Source organism: Schistocerca piceifrons, chromosome 8, assembly GCF_021461385.2.
Source record: "Schistocerca piceifrons isolate TAMUIC-IGC-003096 chromosome 8, iqSchPice1.1, whole genome shotgun sequence".
Classification (NCBI taxonomy): Eukaryota; Metazoa; Arthropoda; class Insecta; order Orthoptera; family Acrididae; genus Schistocerca; species Schistocerca piceifrons.
The window spans coordinates 243,538,535-243,558,043 of NC_060145.1; the positions used below are offsets into that span (position 1 = coordinate 243,538,535).

General features: G+C 41.0%; 1 protein-coding gene across 1 annotated transcript in view; it reads right to left on the minus strand.

Annotated features, from left to right (window-relative positions):
- Positions 1-469: 469 nt before the first annotated feature.
- LOC124711533 (flexible cuticle protein 12-like) overlaps positions 470-19,509 on the minus strand; it is a 29,282-nt gene continuing 10,242 nt past the window's right edge. Inside the window, exons 2-3 of the mRNA XM_047241662.1 lie at positions 19,024-19,142; positions 470-961 (exon numbers count right to left, since the gene is read on the minus strand). Of these exons, the coding sequence (XP_047097618.1) occupies positions 685-961; positions 19,024-19,142 (396 nt within the window). The 3' untranslated portion in view covers positions 470-684. The remainder of the gene's footprint in view (positions 962-19,023; positions 19,143-19,509) is intronic.

Here is a 19,509-nt window from a genome sequence, read left to right on the forward strand (position 1 = left end):
ACCAGTATTGTTATTAATCATCCTGTGACACTGATAACTCAGAGCCAAAACTATTTCATTTCTCAGAGACATCATATTCGTAAATAAAATACTACTACCTCAGTATCTTATTTATGAGAACCTGTAAATTTATAACGGTAAAGTTGTTTCTTTGAGACAGGTGTGATTCTCGACAGAGGATTTATCAAGTCTGGGTGTCGATAAATAGATTAAATTCTTGGGGATGCCATATGATGTTGGGAAAATTTTGTCATTGATCTAACATTTTTGGCTGGAAGGCACGTCCCTCAAAACAAGTTTGTGTAATTGCCTTCATTACAAAATACTTGAGGATGAGTTGTATTGTCGCAAGAATATAGCAGTTTTGCCATTTAAAACATAACAGGGTATGTAAACAGGGAAAATTAAAGAACACGTCAGTACACAAAATTAATTAATGCAGCTCTGTTATAAATTTAAGAAACTATCTTGTTATTGGTTAAAGCATTTGTACAAATTACAAATAAATCTGACCGTGACATCTCCTGAAAACAAGAGCTGTTAGCTGCCAAAAGTTAACAGCAATGTACCAGGGGACAGGGGTAGGCGTTGCACACTTTCTCGAGTGATTTGAAGGGTCGGTTCAAAAACTGGTTTTGATATTCAGGCACGTGAATAATTCGGTGACATGAAGTGACTGGCCGCTCAGCCGACCAGTGTAAGTGCCGCATTACTTCCAATGATCGACATAGCTTGCTGGAGTGTTGGTCTCGTCGGACGTGGCAGCGGTGTGGGGCGCACCGCGACGGGTCGGCTGCCGAAGGCGACCACGGGCCGGTAGCCGTTCTCGTCGGCTTCGTAGGTGACGCTGTAGGTGGCGCCGCCCGCGTCTGGCGGCTGCCACGAGAAGCTGCCCCGCAGGCGCACGCCGTCGCCCTCGGTGCCGAACTGCTCCTGCCGGATGCCGTTGCCCGTCTCGAACCTGCGCAAGCATTACACCCACAAATTATCACTGCGGAGGATAGTGCCACACACACACACACACACACACACACACACACACACATACACAGAAAGGTTGTCAGTGTACGTGGGTGCGTGGCTCGGAAACGACAGGAGCAACTTCAACCAACCACATTCGTAAATGTATGAGTTAGGACGCCAATTACCGTAGGGGTAAGGCCACGAATTCAATCTGTGATAACACATATACTGGGTGTTGATGAAACACCTTTTTAACACACACACACACACACACACACACACACACACACATATGGCACATATGAAGCGTAAGAAATCACGAATGTTCAACGTGGCCAAGCTGCACGTCAACGAAAAAGACATCACCTTTTCACGCCCGCCGGCCGCGGTGGCCGTGCGGTTCTAGGCGCTTCAGTCCGGAACCGCGTGACAGCTACGGTCGCAGGTTCGAATCCTGTCTCGGGCATGGATGTGTGTGGTATCCTGAGGTTAGTTAGGTTTAATTTGTTCTAAGTTCTAGGGGACTGATGACCCCAGATATTGAATCCCATAGTGCTCAGAGCCATTTGAACCATTTTTTTCACGCCCACCACAATACGTTCGGTAGCTGATCACATCAGATGTGATACTCTTGCCTGCCTCCACAATCAGGCCGTGCAGCTATGGCAGGGTACTGACTTGAATCTTGTACACATGGAATGTGTGGAAAGTCAAGCGACCTAGAAGCCCATCTACGCAATGAACTTCTACCGTTCCACCATCCAGGCTGCATGCGGTTAAGATAATATCGAACAATGAGAGCAAAATGAAAGGTGGCTCATCTTGCTGGTACACAACAGAATTCAGAAATCTATAAAACTCCAGTCGCTGTTACAGGAAAAGCTCAAGCACGTCAACGTAACATGTCTTTGTTATCGTCTGCTTTGCAGAAACGATTGTTCCATTAATATTAGCCTTGGCCATACCTAGCCATACGTTCAGTTTCAGGGAGTTTCTCCGCTATTCCTGCACCTCAGGGGTATTGTTGCCGGCCCATATCTGGCGGCTGAGTCTGGCAACAAAACCACATTTGTAAAATTTGGCTTCGTCTAAAGAAATGATGTCATCCAATAGGTTTTCGTTTTCCATGGCCTGCAAAATGTCGTAACACTTTTCCTTATGGGTGCATTAATTTCGTCCACCAGGGGATGCATATCCTGGACGCGATACGCCGCGCCGGCCGAAGTGGCCATGCGGTTAAAGGCGCTGCAGTCTGGAACCACAGGACCGCTACGGTCGCAGGTTCGAATACTGCCTCGGGCATGGATGTTTGTGATGTTCTTAGGTTAGTTAGGTTTAACTAGTTCTAAATTCTAGGGGACTAATGACCTCAGCAGTTGAGTCCCATAGTGCTCAGAGCCATTTGAACCATTTTTGATACGCCGCCTTTGTAAGCGTAACCCAAGAGTACGTCAGACATAGGTCGTGCAATTTCGAGAATCACGGCTTAGCCAACGAATTGAAGCGCGTGGGCTTCTTTCAATGGTCTCAGCAATGCTCCGGACTTCGTCATCTCCTGAATTAGTCGACAAGAGGCTTGATGTTGGTTCTCGTCGATGGCTCTATTCCATCTCTTCGATGCGACAGCTCACCCACCTCCTCGTACGTCTTACGATCGGTTTTCTAGGAAAGAATGTGTATTCCTTCTTATACACCTGTAAATAGAGGTATTAAAAAAGGTAGGAAGATCTTTCTGTTTAACGAAAGTGACAAAATGCAGATTTCAGAGTACTTGACGGCTCAACATAAAAGTGTTGTCTCAAGTACAGATAGTGTTGAGGATCAGTGGACAAAGTTAAAAACTATCGTACAATATGCATTAGATGAGTATGTGCCAAGCAAGATCGTTAGAGATGGAAAAGAGACACCGTGGTACAACAACTGTTAGAAAACTGCTGCGGAAGCAAAGGGAACTTCACAGCAAACATAAATATAGCCAAAGCCTAGCAAACAAACAAAAATTACTCGAAGCGAAATGTAGTGTGAGGAGGGCTATGCGAGAGGCGTTCAATGAAATCGAAAGTAAAGTTCTATGTACTGACTTGGCAGAAAAGCCTAAGAAATTTTGGTCTTATGTCAAAGCGGTAGGTGGCTCAAAACAAAATGTCCAGACACTCTGTGACCAAAATGGTACTGAAACAGAGGATGACAGACTAAAGGCCGAAATACTAAATGTCTTTTTGCAAATGTCTTTTCACAGAGGAAGACTGCACTGTAGTTCCTTCTCTAGATTGTCGCACAGATGACAAAATGGTAGATATCGAAATAGACGACAGAGGCATAGAGGAACAATTAAAATCGCTCAAAAGAGGAAAGGCCGCTGAAACTGATGGGATACCAGTTCGATTTCACACAGAGTACGCGAAGGAACTCGCCCCCCTTCTTGCAGCGGTGTACCGTAGGTCTCTAGAAGAGCGTAGCGTTCCAAAGGATTGGAAAAGGGTACAGGTCATCCCCGTTTTCAAGAAGGGACGTCGAACAGATGTGCAGAACTATAGACCTATATCTGTAACGTCGATCAGCTGTAGAATTTTGGAACACGTATTATGTTCGAGTATAATGACTTTTCTGGAGACTAGAAATCTGCTCTGTAGGAATCAGCATGGGTTTCGAAAAAGACGATCGTGTGAAACCCAGCTCGCGCTATTCGTCCACGAGACTCAGAGGGCCATAGACACGGGTTCCCATTTAGATGCCGTGTTTCTTGACTTCCGCAAGGCGTTCGATACAATTCCCCACAGTCGTTTAATGAACAAAGTAAGAGCATATGTACTATCAGACCAATTCTGGGATTGAATTGAAGAGATCCTAGATAACAGAACGCAGCATGTCATTCTCAATAGAGCGAAGTCTTATGAAGTAAGAGTGATTTCAGGTGTGCCGCAGGGAAGTGTCATAGGACCGTTGCTATTCACAATATACATAAATGAGTTTGTGGATAACATCGGAAGTTCACTGAGGCTTTTTGCGGATGATGCTATGGTATATCGAGAGGTTGTAACAATGGAAAATTGTACTGAAATGCAGGAGGATCTGGAGCGAATTGACGCATGGTGCAGGGAAGGGCAACTGAATCTCAGTCTAGACAAGTGTAATCTGCTGCGAATACTTAGAAAGAAAGATCCTTTATTATTTAGCTACAATATAGCAGGTCAGCAACTGGAAGCAGTTAATTCCATAAATTATCTGGGAGCAGGCATTAGGAGTGATTAAATGGAATGATCATATAAAGTTGATCGTCGCTAAAGCAGATGCCAGACTGAGATTCATTGGAAGAATCCTAAGGATATCCAATCCGAAAACAAAGGAAGTAGGTTACAGTACACTTGTTCGCCCACTACTTGGATATTGCTCACTAGTGTGGGATCCGTACCAGATGGGGTTGATAGAAGAGATAGAGAAGATCCAACGGAGAGCAGCGCGCTTCGTTACAGGATCATTTAGTAATCGCGAAAGCGTTACGTAGATGAGATAAACTCCAGTGGAAGACTCTGCAGGAGAGACGATCAGTACCTCGGTACGGGCTTTTGTTGAAGTTTCGAGAACATACCTTCCCCGAGGAGTCAAGCAGTATATTAGTCCCTCCTCGCGAAGAGACCGTGAGGATAAAATCAGAAGGATTAGAGCCCACACAGAGGCATACCAACAATCCTTCTTTCCACGAAATATACGAGACTGGAATAGAAAGGAGAACCGACAGAGGTACTCAAGGTACCCTCCGCCATACACTGTCAGGTGGCTTGCAGAGTATGGATGTAGATATAGATGTAGACACAGTCTTCAAGAATTGAATACATTGTTTTCATGAAAATAAATCATTATTTTAATAACATTTCGTCCCGAAGGAAAATAATCAATGTTTCAAGCAAATATTATGTACTTACTAGGGGGACATTAAACAACATTTTTGCCTTTCTGGTACCTTTGTTAGTTACGAAGACATGAACAGCTGTGCGTCTCTTTAAGTAGCAACCTCTATTTCTTATGCGGTAGTCCACTTCCTCTTATCAAGAATTTTTCAGATACGTGTCTATCACATTGTACTACTCACGTAAACATGACATTTTTAAAAACATTACAAAAAACTGACTTCGACTCTACTGTAATAGTACATAGTGACGTAACTCACCAGCTTTCTGGAGATGAGAGTAAACAAATGAAAACACAAGGCAACTGCACACTGACCATTCAGTTCAAGGTATGTGTGAGTACAACGTACACCAGTGTTCATACTAAAGACTAATTATCAAATGCTAGTCGTTATTTTACCCAATTTAACAATTTAACGGAGCTACAAAATATAGAAATGGAGGCCAGAATTACTTTTGCCCCAGTTTTTTTCTCTGAACATATTTGTTGTTAAGAGTCAGGATTCGGTGACAATATACATCAACATGTCTTTTCCATGTCCTATTTTTCTACGTAGTTTCCATCAATTTCTATGGCCTTACGCCAACGATGTGGAAGAGCCTGTATTCCCTGCTGGTAAAAGCTCTTGTCCTGCAGCCGTATCCATGTTTTAACTGCATGACAGACACTCTCGTCATCTTCAAAGCGTGTCCACTTAGAGAATCTTTAAGCTCCAACAATTAAGATGAAATGCCCTTTCTTTTAATCTTGTGGTCCGCGGTGAGTATTCGTGGAGCCCATCGTGAGCACCACTTTGAATATCCGAGAGTCTCGATCATTGCAGAGGAACTTCCAAAGCTGAGCGACAACTGTAGAGCGAATTGCCGAGTTGTGATGCGCCGACAGGCACGAATAATGGCATCTTACCACTGATAGTGATATGATATAGTCAGTCACACCCATTATACCTCGTTGATTTTCTGGGACATTCTGAGCTGACAGCAACTTCTCTGGCAGTAGTAACTTTCGTGTTGTTTCGTTCGACAGTTTAATTTTAAGATTAACATTAATTTTAAGTTTTGAAGATGACCTGCACTGATTGAAACTGGTTATCGAAAATAAATATATTATCTTATAGATTGTGCTACTCTGGTAAGGTGAAATATTTAGCTATGGACAGGAGCGTCTAGAAGAACTGTGAATCAAGTGTAACAGAATAGTTGCCCATGTATGCGACAGATATGTACCTAGTAGAACAAATCGGGATGGGAGGGATCCTCCATAGTATAATGTCAGAAACTTCTAAATAAACATAAGATACTGTACAATAGGTATAAAATAAAGTAAAGGGCTATGTATAGAGATACTGACAGGAACGAGTTTGACTGTCAAGATTTCGATGCTGAAGCCTTCAACGACTGCCTTAGCAGAACACTAGCGAAAGACCTCTCATAATATCCAAAGAAATTTTGTTCGAATATAAAGACTGTTAGTGGTACGAAAGTTAGCGCCCGCACTTTCATGGACGAGAAGGGATCTAAAATTTAATGTAATGCAGCAAAAGGAGATACATTGAAATCCGTCTCTAAATGTCCCTTTTACAAAGGAAAATCTAACCGTATAGCGCCAATTTAACTGTCGCATCACTTCAAAGATGAGTGATATGGATATCTGTGATCTCTGGAAACAGGTCATATTTCTAAAATTGAACACAGCTCCAGGGACCTACGGAATCGGTATCAGTCTCTATATCGAGCACGCGGCTGAGTTAGACCGTCTTTTAACGGTAATGTACCGTAGAATCCTAGAGCAAAAACCATGACAGTTGTCGGTGTATTATAATTAAATTGACAGTGTTCCTAGTGCTACAGCACAGGCTGTATACGTTGCAGGAAGGTGATTTGTCGCAGGTGTGTTCATTAATCGGTGCGCTCTCAGACGCTACTCAAAAAAATAAAACACATTTCCACTATCTAGCACCAGGTGGAAGTACGGCGCTGTAAGCAGCCAGAATGTTGAATTTGCCTACTTTGGCGTCAGTATGCTGTTTGTCGGTTGTCGACACGTATTAATCTCTATAGTGAAGTTACTGTTGGTGTAGAGGGTTAAAATGGTTACAGCTTTCCGTACGAAACGCAACTGCATTGAGAAGAAAGACCGTGCGATTCTGGTAAAGTTGTTTTGTCAGCATGGCTCCTATAGCTGTGCCGAACAGCGGAAATGTCGCTTTCAGAAACAACTGAGAAGAGGCCCCATGTCAATAAACGGACTAAAGAATATGATCAAGAAATTTGGAGAAACAGGTAAATTAGGTAATGCAATAGGGAAAGGTAGGCGGCCCCTTTCCGTGTCAGTTGTTGAGGCATTTGCTGTAGCTATAGTTGGCTGTTCAGTATATGCCTCAGATTCTGCAACCAGTGATTGAGCTGTGTCACGGGAATTGTCTCTCCCCTGTCAAACAGCTCAAAGATTGTTACTTCCTGGCAGATTAAAACTGTGTGCCGGACCGAGACTCGAGCTCGGGACCTTTGCCTTTCGCGGGCAAGATCAAAGATTTTGCGGCGCATTTTATATTGATATCCATACAACTTTCAGAACGTGAACCAAATGAAGCCCCAAGATAGGCTAGATGAGGCTCGTTTCACTCTGCACGGAGCAGTCGCATATGAGGTTCTATGCCGCCACATGCCGTGCAGGAACATCAACTTCACTCAGCTTTGTGTGGTTTCACAAATTCTTTAATTTTCGATCTGTTCCTCTTCTAGGAAATGACCCCTCGCGCTCCTGTTAGAAGTACAGTGAAATCTGCACGTCGTAATGACGTCCTTGTGCAACATGTGATTCCAGATTTTCAGGAACGTAACTGCGTCCACACACTATTTTCATGCAAAATTGGGCGACACCACATGCCGTTTGCCACATGAAAAATTTGCTTTGGGCAATCTTCGGTAACGACTGCATCATCTCTAGGCAATTTCAAGAAGCGTGGCCTTAGATCCCCCGACTTAAATCCAAGAGACTTCTGGTTGTGGGGATATTTGTCCATCAAGAATGTACTTGGACATTTCCTGATACGAAGACCTGTCACTCTAATGACAGTGGCCGTGCTGCGAGCAGCTATCGACTATGCCGTGTTATGGACGCAGCACGTTGCTGAGTCGGGAAACCAAACAGAACACATGTTGTAACTTGTAACCGTATAATACTAAACGTCCCTGAACCACGTTAACATGTGTTTGATCGTTCCTCCCCTTTTGTTGCACCCACATGACATCCTGACTGCTGACAGCGTCAAATTTGCTCCTGGTGGTAGAAAGTAGAACCATTATTTCTTCAGCATTCTCCGCGAACTTACTGGTTAATGAACGTGTACACAATGCAGCACTCTGAACACCTTCAGTTTGATTGTATTCCGTAGTTGGAAGAGAGCGCAGATCATATTCGTCTACAAGAAGGGCAGCAGAAGAGATCCACAAAAATACTGTCAAGTATCAATGACATCAGTTTGTTGTAGAATATTAGAACATATTCTGACCTGAAACATAATGAGTTATCACGAACAGAATAGGGTTCTCCATGCTAATCGGCATGGATTCCGAAAATATCGTTCGTCTGGTTCAAATCAAATGGCTCTGAGCACTATGCGACTTAACTTCTGAGGTCATCAGTCGCCTAGAACTTAGAACTAATTAAACCTAACTAACCTAAGGACATCACACACATCCATGCCCGAGGCAGGATTCGAACCTGCGACCGTAGCGGTCGCTCGGCTACAGATTGTAGCGCCTAGAACCGCACGGCCACTCCGGCAGGCACTCGTTCGTCTGAAAACTCCCACATTTCTCGCATGACATCCTGAAAGTCAGAAAGATGGAGTACGTTTTGACTTTCAAAAAGCATCTCACTCAGTAGCACGCAAATACTTATTGACAGAACGTTCTTATGGGGTATTAAGCGAAGTTTTTCGTTGGATTGACAACGTATTGGTATGGAGACGGCAGCAAGTTACTTTGGCTGAAGAGCTGTTGACACGTATTGATATACTTTCAAGCTTGCTGAGAGCCTTATGATTCATGCTGCATTTTAATTATTTAATACAAATCTCAGCGTGTTTTTATAATGACTTACAGTCTGAGAGAACTGAACAAATATTCAATGGATGTTGATAAGATTGCTGAGTTTTTTTAAAATTCGGCAACTTGTTTTAATTGATCAGAAATGGAAAAACTGTGCACTTTACAAGGCGAGGCAACGTATCCTATGACTGTAATAACAGTGAGTGACCGATGGAGTAGGTCAGCTCATAAAAATACATGGGACTAATAATTTTTAGGGATGTGAACTGGAAGGTTTATTCGTAGAAAATGCAGGTAGCTAACTTCTGTTCATTGGTAGAATGCAATGTCTACAAAGGAGACTGCTTACAAAACAATTGTAAACCTAGTCTAGAATTTGTGTAGGAACCATATCAAGTATGTCTAACAGGGGATATTGAACATATACAAAGGACAGCACGAATGGTCACAGTTTGTTTGATGGATGAGAGAGTGGTAAGCTTGAAGAGAGAAATAAACTATCTCTAGGAGACCTGTTTACTAAACATCAACGAGTAGCTTTAAATGAAGAACCTAGGGATATACTACAAGTCACATAAGGATTTCGACTACAGGAGTGGAGTAATTACAGCACGCACGGGGGTTCTGAATTTATCATTATCCCTTTTCTCCATGTTGTTGTTGTTGTTGTTGTTGTTGTGGTCTTCAGTCCTGAGACTGGTTTGATGCAGCTCTCCATGCTACCCTATCCTGTGCAAGCTTCTTCATCTTCCAGTACTTACTGCAACCTACATCCTTCTGAATTGCTTAGTATATTCATCTCTTGGTCTACCTCTACGATTTATACACTCCGCGCTGCCATTCAATGCTAAGTTTGTGATTCCTTGATGCCTCAGAACATGTCCTACTAACCGGTCCCTTCTTCTTGTCATGTTGTGCCACAAACTCCTCTTCTCCCCAATTCTATTCAATACCTCCTCATTAGTTATATGATCTACCCATCTAATCTTCAGCATTCTTCTGTAGCACCACATTTGGAAAGCTTCTATTCTCTTCTTGTCCAAACCATTTATCGTCCATGTTTCATTTCCAAACATGGCTACACTCCATACAAATACTTTCAGAAACGACTTCCTGACACTTAAACCTATACTCTCTTCTTCAGAAACGCTTTCCTTGCCATTGTCAGTCTACATTTTATATCCTCTCTACTTCGACCATCATCAGTTATTGTACTCTCCATATAGCAAAACTCCTTTAAGTGTCTCATTTCCCAATCTAATTCCCTCAGCATCACCCGACTTAATTCGACAACATTCCGTTATCCTCGTTTTGCTTTTGTTGATGTTCATCTTATATCCTCCTTTCAAGACACTGTCCATTCCGTTCAACTGCTCTTCCAAGTCCTTTGCTCTCTCTGACAGAATTACTATGTCATCGGAGAAGCTCAACTTTTCTATTTCTTCTCCATGGTTTTTAATACATACTCCGAAATTTTCTTTTGTTTCCTTTACTGCTTGCTCAATATACAGATTGAATGATATCGGGGAGAGGTTACAACCCTGTCTCACTCCCTTCCCAACCGCTGCTTCCCTTTCATGCCCCTCGACTCTTACAACTGCCATCTGGTTTCTGTACAAATTGTAAATAGCCTTTCGCTACCTGTGTTTTGACCCTGCCACCTTTAGAATTTGAAAGAGAGTATACATGTAAGAATCCTGGAGATACTAGAAGGTATCAGATAGATTATAATATAATGAAGACAGAGATTTTCTCGATATGACTACGAAATGGAACTGGAAGAGCCGTAATAACTGATACAATTAGAAGCACCGTCTGCTACGTAGACAGATGACCTTACGTGTCTCAGAACAGGTACGACAATGAACAATGGTGTTCCGGCAGTAAGACTTCGTAAACTTCATCGAAACGCTATAGTTTGCTGACAACGGAAACTACAGAGAGATGTTACGGAAGAGGATGCTTCCAGTTGCAAGCAGATTAATTTACATTCGGATCAACGCTGTTTCATCAACAACAGGGGTGTAATTTTAAGAAACACAGTTAATGTTTTTTATAATATAAAGCAAAAATAACCATAAAGAATTAACGTCAAGAAGCTAGCCGAAGAAGCAAGAAAAGAGAGCGAATAGATGGACTGTGAGAGGAGATGGAAATCCTGCCCTCCCACCCCCAACCAGATCACCCACCCACCCACGCACACACACACACACACACACACACACACACACACACACACACATACTCACACACACACACCACACACACAAGCAGATGTGATGCAATGGTGAGAGACTCGTATTTGTGAGGCTAGCAGTTCAAATCCACGTATGGGCATGCAGATTTAGTTTTATGCATCATTTCTCTAAATCACTTCAGGCAGATGACAGAATAGTTCTTTTGAAAGGGTCCGGGCGATTTCCTCCGCTATACTTCGCCAATCGTAGTTTCTGCTCCGTCTCTAATTACCTCATCTTCGACGGCACGTTAAGTCCTAGTCTTCGTTTCTCACAACGAGAACATGACAAAACAAAGCTTTTATCCTCAAATGACATCCTAGATATACCGGGTGCTCAAAAAGTCAGTATAAATTTGAAAACTGAATAAATCACGGAATAATGTAGATAGAGATCTGATCAGAATAGCAATAATTAGCATAACAAAGTAAGACAAAGCAAAGATGTTGTTCTTTACAGGAAATGCTCAATATGTGAACCATCATTCCTGAACAATAGCTGTAGTCGAGGAATAATGTTGTGAACAGCACTGCAAAGAATGTCCGGAGTTATGGTGAGGCATTGGCGTCGGATGTTGTCTTTCAGCATCCGTAGAGATGTCGGTCGATCACGATACACTTGCGACTTCAGGTAACCCCAAAGCCAATAATCGCACGGACTGAGGTCTGGGGACCTGGGAGGCCAAGCATGACGAAAGTGTTGGCTGAGCACACTATCATCACCAAACGACACGCGCAAGAAATCTTTCACGCGTCTAGCAATATGGGGTGGTTCTATTAAAACCCCACGTCATTGCTAGCATGTGTGTCAATTTTTACCTCTCTGTCTACATTATTCCGTGGTTTATTAAGTTTTCAAATTTATACTGACTTTTTGATCACCCGGTATGTAGGCTTTCATGCAGGTAAAGCAAATTACTAGCTTTTAGGAGGGTCCTGAAGATGGTTTCTATTGAGTATTCACTATTTTTACTAGTTTTTTGTATTTTACCAACTATGGTTAGCCTTACACAGAAGCATAATTCGATGCTACTTAATGACGTATCTAATAGCGCGTTGAGACCTTTGCGGCTAGTATTCACTCAACCAGAGTGCAAATGTAGGTCGAGGTGCCGCACTGCTTCGGTCAACCACCGGGCCATGTCAGCCGCAGAGCGGCTGTGAAGCAATACACGAGTCACTAGACATGGGACTGACGAGTGAGCGTGTTGTTCCGTACTCTTACGTGAAGGTCATGAAATAAGACAAAAGTCTGATTAAAATCTGAGAGTACTGTTGATATGTTATTGTTGAAAACTGATTTGGACAGGTAGTGGCTGTGAAAAATACGCGTTAAATTGCAACCAGCCACTGTTACTGATGATAGTGATTAAACCAATAGCTCAGTTACTCCTTTCTAGCCGACAGGTCCCACGTCTAAAACTACATTTAGCTTGTGCTGAACATGCCATGTTGGTTGATTTTCGTCATGGCGGAAGTTCACTGCGGTGGTGGTTCTACATATAAAAAAAGGTTCTAACGAACAGAACTACTTTACTATAACTGGGCATAAGTTCGAATTAAAACTACATAGAAAATTTTCTGTGATAAAATGCGTTAGTTTTGCTGTACTTACATGGTTAATATTTTTGTATTTCGTAACATTTCGACTACTTTTCGAAATGTCCTTGCTTCTAAGTAATGGTGATCAAGATTCAACACTTTCTTAAACTCTGAAGATGCATACTGTTTAAATCTTCACACACATACCCATACGGATGTTTCTATACAATGATGGTAATTTACAAAAGCAAAATGTTGCTAAAGTATTTGTTGTCAGATAAGTTGCAATATTTGCATAAATGTTAGAACAGGAAGTACGGCATGCATAAATCTCTGAGTAAAAAGGGAGTGGGACTATTTATGAATATGAATCTAGGGCAGAGAGTGAATTGGTGAGAACAGTTCAGTTACAGAATATTCTCAGGCAGAAAACCAACGTAACAACAATAACATATATTTTATCAGTAGTTAGGGTATACATTTTGACGTCAAAAACAGACTATGAAGAGTTAAGAGTATATGAATACATTGAATGGATAACTCAGTTTGGAAAACGAAAAAACGAGTAATAAGGGGCATAGGAACGCTGAAGGAGGGGCAGGAACTGAAGACGTCTTTTCGACAGCATGTGGGCTCCATTGTTGGATTACGAGAGGAGGAAAAAGAACTAGAAGAATTTTGCAGTGGGGGAAGGCAAAAGAAAAAAAAAAAGATATACGAAAGAATATGCTATCAAAAAATGGTTCAAATGGCTCTGAGCACCACGGGACTTAAAACCTATGGTCATCAGTCCCCTAGAACTTAGAACTACTTAAACCTAACTAACCTAAGGACATCACACAACACCCATTCATCACGAGGCAGAGAAAATCCCTGACCCCGCCGGGAATCGAACCTGGGAAATATGCTATCGGTAAGAGCAATAAGAATGAAGAACACCTCCTTGAGTTCTGTATAAATTTTAGCTAATCGGTAAGATTGCGAGAGCATGAGGTACCAATACGTTCCAAAACGCCGAGCATAGAAAGAGTTTTTTCCGGGGCCTTGTTGGCGATGGAAAGTTCGGGTGAAGTGTTTTGGCTATCCCTTGAGCTGGGGTCTATTTCTATCCGCAATAGGAGGATCGTATTACTGTAACTATACTGCACTATAGGGCAAAGTTTGAATATTACATGCTCTTTCCAGCATAGATAAACAGAGCAAATTGGTTGGTTCTTTTTTCATTAGATGTGGTATACGGTTCTGTGCTTTCTGGGGATTCTGGAGGCAGCATTCAGTTCATGGGCGATTTCTAAGAAAACTCGAAAAAAGCGATTCCACCATATTTTTCACTATAATTTTCACTAGCAACATATTGTTCAAATTTTAGCGGCATATTCTATTGGCATTCAGCTGAAACAGCCTTCTTCGCGTTTTCAAACATCTTTATCCGTTACCGAGAAACACCCCAATAACATGATATTTGGGTTACAAAATCGAGCCACGGATTCCAAGAAGGCTATTCACAGCAGTGTGCTATAATTTTTACGATCTATTCCGAAGATCCAGGTCTCGAACAATCTTGAAATTTTTTTGATATCTTTATCCATTCAGAGGTACGGAGGCTCAAATTTATCTTACTTGTACAAGAAATATTGCTGTAAAGTGTTCCCGTTATCATCAGGATTCTAAAAACCTCTTGTTGTAGTACTGAAGCACATGAAAAATTTTTGTCGACATAAAATATGGTCTCGAGGTGTAAAATTAGTTTTACGATGTTTCAGAATCACGTAAGTCCTGTGTAACTATCAAAATTTTTCTGGCCCATGTTCTTTTCGTATGAGTGACATGTCCGACTGTGTCAGGTAAGAGACGCGAACCATCAGAAAAAATGCCCCTACTGGAGCACAAAAAGAGGAATACGCCGCTGTTTAAAAGATTATGATTGAAGATTGGGGTCCTAATTGCCTCATTCTCACTTTCTCGGCAACTTTAAAAGTTTTCCGAAAAAATTTGGCACCCAAACGTATTCGCGCTTTTCTATGCTGAGAGAGAAGGTGACAGTGGTTGCGCTAAGAGACGGAAAAGAAATACATACTGGAAGATAGTAGACAGTGGTTATGGTATAGGAAGAGCGAAAGAGACAATGACAATGGAAGAGAAAGAGAGTGACTTAGTGGCCGTGGAACACAGTTGACAGAACCCTGGTAGGAAAAGTGTGGAGGAAACAGTGCCAATGGGATAGGAATAAAAAGGAGTAGGAAGGGGAACTGGGTGAGAGCCAGTGACAATGAGACGTAAGAGTCAATGATAACGAGGAAGAGAAATGTAGTGACAGTGAGAAGTCACAGCAATAATGGGAAGGAATGAATGAGGTAGTAGCAGTAAGAGAGAGCAAAGGGGAGACTGTGACAGAAAGAGGAGGCAGTAATAGTGGGACAGAACGAAGGGGACTGTGGCTGTGAGACGGGGGACAGTGACAGTGAGACAGACACAAAGAGGTAACTGCAATGAGTTTGGCTGTATGCATAAGAACGGACAAGTTGGAGGGGATGGGTATGAGTGACTTATGGCGACGGAATAGTGAAAGGAGCTTGTAGGAAAGAGAGGTGAATTGCATGTTAAAAACAGCACGAATATGTTCGCATGTCAAAGTTTATTTGGAAAATTTTTAAAGCTGCTGTGGAAGGTAGAATGAGCCAGCTCATATCCCACTTCAGGTCAGCGTTTTTTAAGCAGGGGAATATTCCCATTTTTGGTGCTACGATAGGAATATTTCTTAACTGTTTATTAATAAATACTTTTTTCAAATATTACAAGAAGACTCGGTTTACTTAGGAAACACGTGGAGAACTGCATCATGACGAGACACACATTCCGAAATCAGATACCCAGCAGCAGATATACACAATTTTTAATGCTAAAGAGTGGACGGAAATTTAAGAGAGTCTTCAGGAAGAATCAGTAAGTACTAATTCGGATAATGAACTACTGAGGAACGACGGTGTACTTCTCTGAGGCTGCAAATACTGCGATAATGGATGCCATCGTATTCAGTTAAGCTGAAGAGAAATGGTCATCTCTAAAATAGGACAGTTAGATATAGGTGCAAAGAAGCAAATACGAAGAATTCTCGGGTAATAATAAATACTTCAGGTGGTTGACGAAAGAAGGTAGTAAGAGAACCTGAAGGTTGCTGGTTCCGTCGAACCAACGCAATTTGGTACTAGTTATGGCGACGGTTTCGTGTTCTGTATGTGCGAAGATCAGATCTGTAACCCACCACTTACATTTAGGTTTCGATGGTTTCCTTCGAAAAGAATATGACCAGTACTGCTTTCTGCCTTTGTCTAAACAGAGTCTGTGCTCCGACCTCAATAATCGTGTGATCTTGTATTCGACGTGGAGTTAAACTATACTTCCTTTCTTTCGACCTTGGGAAATTTTTCGTTACAACAGAATCACTGGGAATGGAAGGACAGATGTTGGTGTAGACACTGCACCAACGTCCCATATTTTATTTTGACATCTGTGTTCACTGTCCTTTAGAAGTCAAACGAAACTGCTCATCTATTTCTATATAAGAAACACCCCATGCCCTTCTCGAGTAGTGAATGTATGCCGGCAACCGATTTTAATACTATCACCGTACCTAAGATAAGCATATTAATATGACTTCACAGTCCTGCTCATTACACGACTAAAGCTTTGGCTTAACAAATACGAAATATGAAGCAGGTAACTGTAAAGAAAAAGTAGCGATAAAATTACCTATGGCTCAGTAATTCGGAAGAGCAGTAAGATATTTATCTCTCGGTGCTGAAACACCTCTCTAAAAATGATTTGTAGAAGAATGTTAATGAATATGTTTGTAGCCGGTAGCAGCTATTGTTCATTGCAATCTAATAATCTGTGAAATCTCTCTTGACGACCAATATTCTGTAGATTAGAATCATTGAGCCTGTAAAAGTGAATATGTGAGATATTGTCATTTATGTATCCTTTAGGTGGGGATAATCAGCCACCTAACAATTGTTAAAGTTCGTGGTGAACCTTCAGCTGTCCTTTATCTTGCACAATGCGATTCGCTACTAGTTTCGATCAAAGAATATTATCAAGCATAAGCCTAAAACTGATAAATCAAATCAATAAGACTACACTATTTACAGGCAAATAGAAGGCTAAATAATGTATTACCAACTGGCATGAACAGCTGGAAAGTTATACCATAATACAAGAAATTTGCTCTTTTAAGCCCACGACAGTAGTACAATACAATAATAGCTGTGCACATTAGATTCCATAAAGAAGCTAAGTTCACAACGACTACCATTCGCACACTGACTGGTGTAATCAGGAAACACATTCAAGGATATAGTCAAAAACCACAACATGTCAAAGATAAAAACTACAGAACATGCCAGCAATAGCAGTATCAACTGAACTGGAGATACAATTTAGTATTTGGTTACATGAGAACATTATACAATAAGCAGCTAAACAATGAAACTACAAGTGTACAATTATAATATATACGTAAATTTCCCTAGAAACTTTCCTAATCCGAAATACATCATAACTGCAGAATCGAGAGCGGCTGAAAATCATAGAAAGCCGTTTATTGACATCAGATAAAGCCACATTGGCGAATTTTGTATCTTACAAAACGTAGTTAAATTACATCTACAGTGTGAATAATAGCCTCACAGAGTATCTTACACCAAATTATACTATGACAGTAACTGCAGTCCTAATGAGCATATAGATAAAAATTTTATGGCACTTTTAATTCCACATACTCAAAGAAAAATGTGTGTGTGTGTGTGAAGAGGGGGGGGGACTTCTGTATGCAGCAGATTATTACATGTTTTCATTTAGTTATTTTTCCCTTTCTTTTTTCCTTTTTTCCTTATTTTTTATTTATTTTTGACTATTTTTTTTATGTTTTGCAGTTTACATTCTTTCTTTATTATTTACAAAATACAGACATCCTCTAGGAATTGCTGCCCAAAATAAAATCTTACAGAAGAACTGGATATGAAGTAGAAAAATTAAAAATTGCATACAACCTGTACTGTTCAGTGAGTTGCTGGTCAGATGTTTATCACTTATAAAATCAAAAAATATCTACCCTTACACATCTCGTGAAGATAGGTACCATAATCAGTATCGGTTATGTTTACAAAATACATCCTGAACTATTATTAAAAGGAATTCAGGAAAATGTTATGTTGCATTTAACATTTAAATATTTGTTACCAGGAAATAATCTACATTAAAAAAAGAAGTTAAACTCCAAAAAAATTGACAATCCAGTTTTGCTAAAAGAGTTTACAATAAGGCTAAGATGAGGACCAAATATATGCTTAGAACTTCTGCTCAATAATGGGGCTTAATAACAGTATCCCTAATCACCAAACATCTCTATAATCCCAGTAGAAACCCTTGCTTTCTGTTTTACTGAAGATTGTTTTGAATTTCCTGTAAGCTGAATCTGTTCTTCCTGTAATAATTTCTTTTTCGATATCTTCGCATGTTTCCTCCAGCCATTTCGTTTCAGCTTCCCTGCACTTCCTATTTATTTCATTCCTCAGCGACTTTTATTTCTTTACTTCTGAATTTCCCTGGACATTATTCTACTGTCTTCTTTCACCGATCACCTGAAGTGTTTCTCCTCTTACCCCTGATTTCTTCGCAGTTACCTTCTTTGTACTTATGTGTTTCTTCCAACTTTTATTATTGCCCTTCTTAGAGATGTCCATTACTCTTCAGCTGTTCTACCTACTGAGCTATTCTTTATTGCTGCATATATAGCCTTAGAGAACTTCAAGCATATCTAGTCATCCCTCAGTACTTCCGTATCCCACTAGTTTTCGTATTGATTCTTCCTTACTAATCTCTTAAACGTCAGCCGACTCTTCATCTCAACTAAATTTTGATGATAAGGACGAATATATTTTCCCCGTTTGTTTTTCGGCTGTCTGTCTGTCCGACTGTTAAAGCCACCTTTTCTCACGAATTACAATAGCAAATGCCAAAGCGTAGAAAAAGTTTAAACTTAAACTTGAAATTAAAACTTTCTCGAAAGTCTTGGAATGCTCAGGACCTGTATCTTTTCAGTATCAATATCGATAACAGGCAAAAACTGTTGAAATTGTTGATTCCTGTAGTTCGTGAACTATCTGCATATATAACTATGTTTATACGGAACCCTCAGAGTGGTACTCGTACCCGAATTTGGCTTTTTTTTAATAAACAGTCGTAGTAAAACGATTATGTATGTATATCAGAGTTAAGTGTGAGACCGTGTGGTTGTGGCAGAGCACTTAAATGACATACCTCCAGTGCCACGGTTCAACTCCATTGAAGTCATTCTCCAACACGACAATAGGAGCGTCCCTTGGATTAAACTGCGGTGCTGCTAGAACAACTTTCACGATGACAGCAACCAGGAAAATCTAGAAAATATGGACAAAAGAAATGTTAAGAGCTCGAGAAATACTAACTCTCCACCCCCGTCTCATTCATTCTCTCATCCTCCCACCCTGGATCCCTCCCTCCCTCTCTGTCTCTCTCTCTCTCTCTCTCTCTCTCTCTCTCTCTCTCTCTCTCTCACACACACACACACACACACACACAAACACACAGAACATACATATAAAATAGACAAATACACCCAAGTACACTCATTCGCATACGTACATTCTTATTAACTCTCTGTTTCTCGAGACAACGACACAAATTTGATAAATGGGTCACGTAGTGAAGGAGTGTTCCGGTTTTCTTTTATCGTTCAACTTTGACGGTCTAGTCAGTTACAAGGAG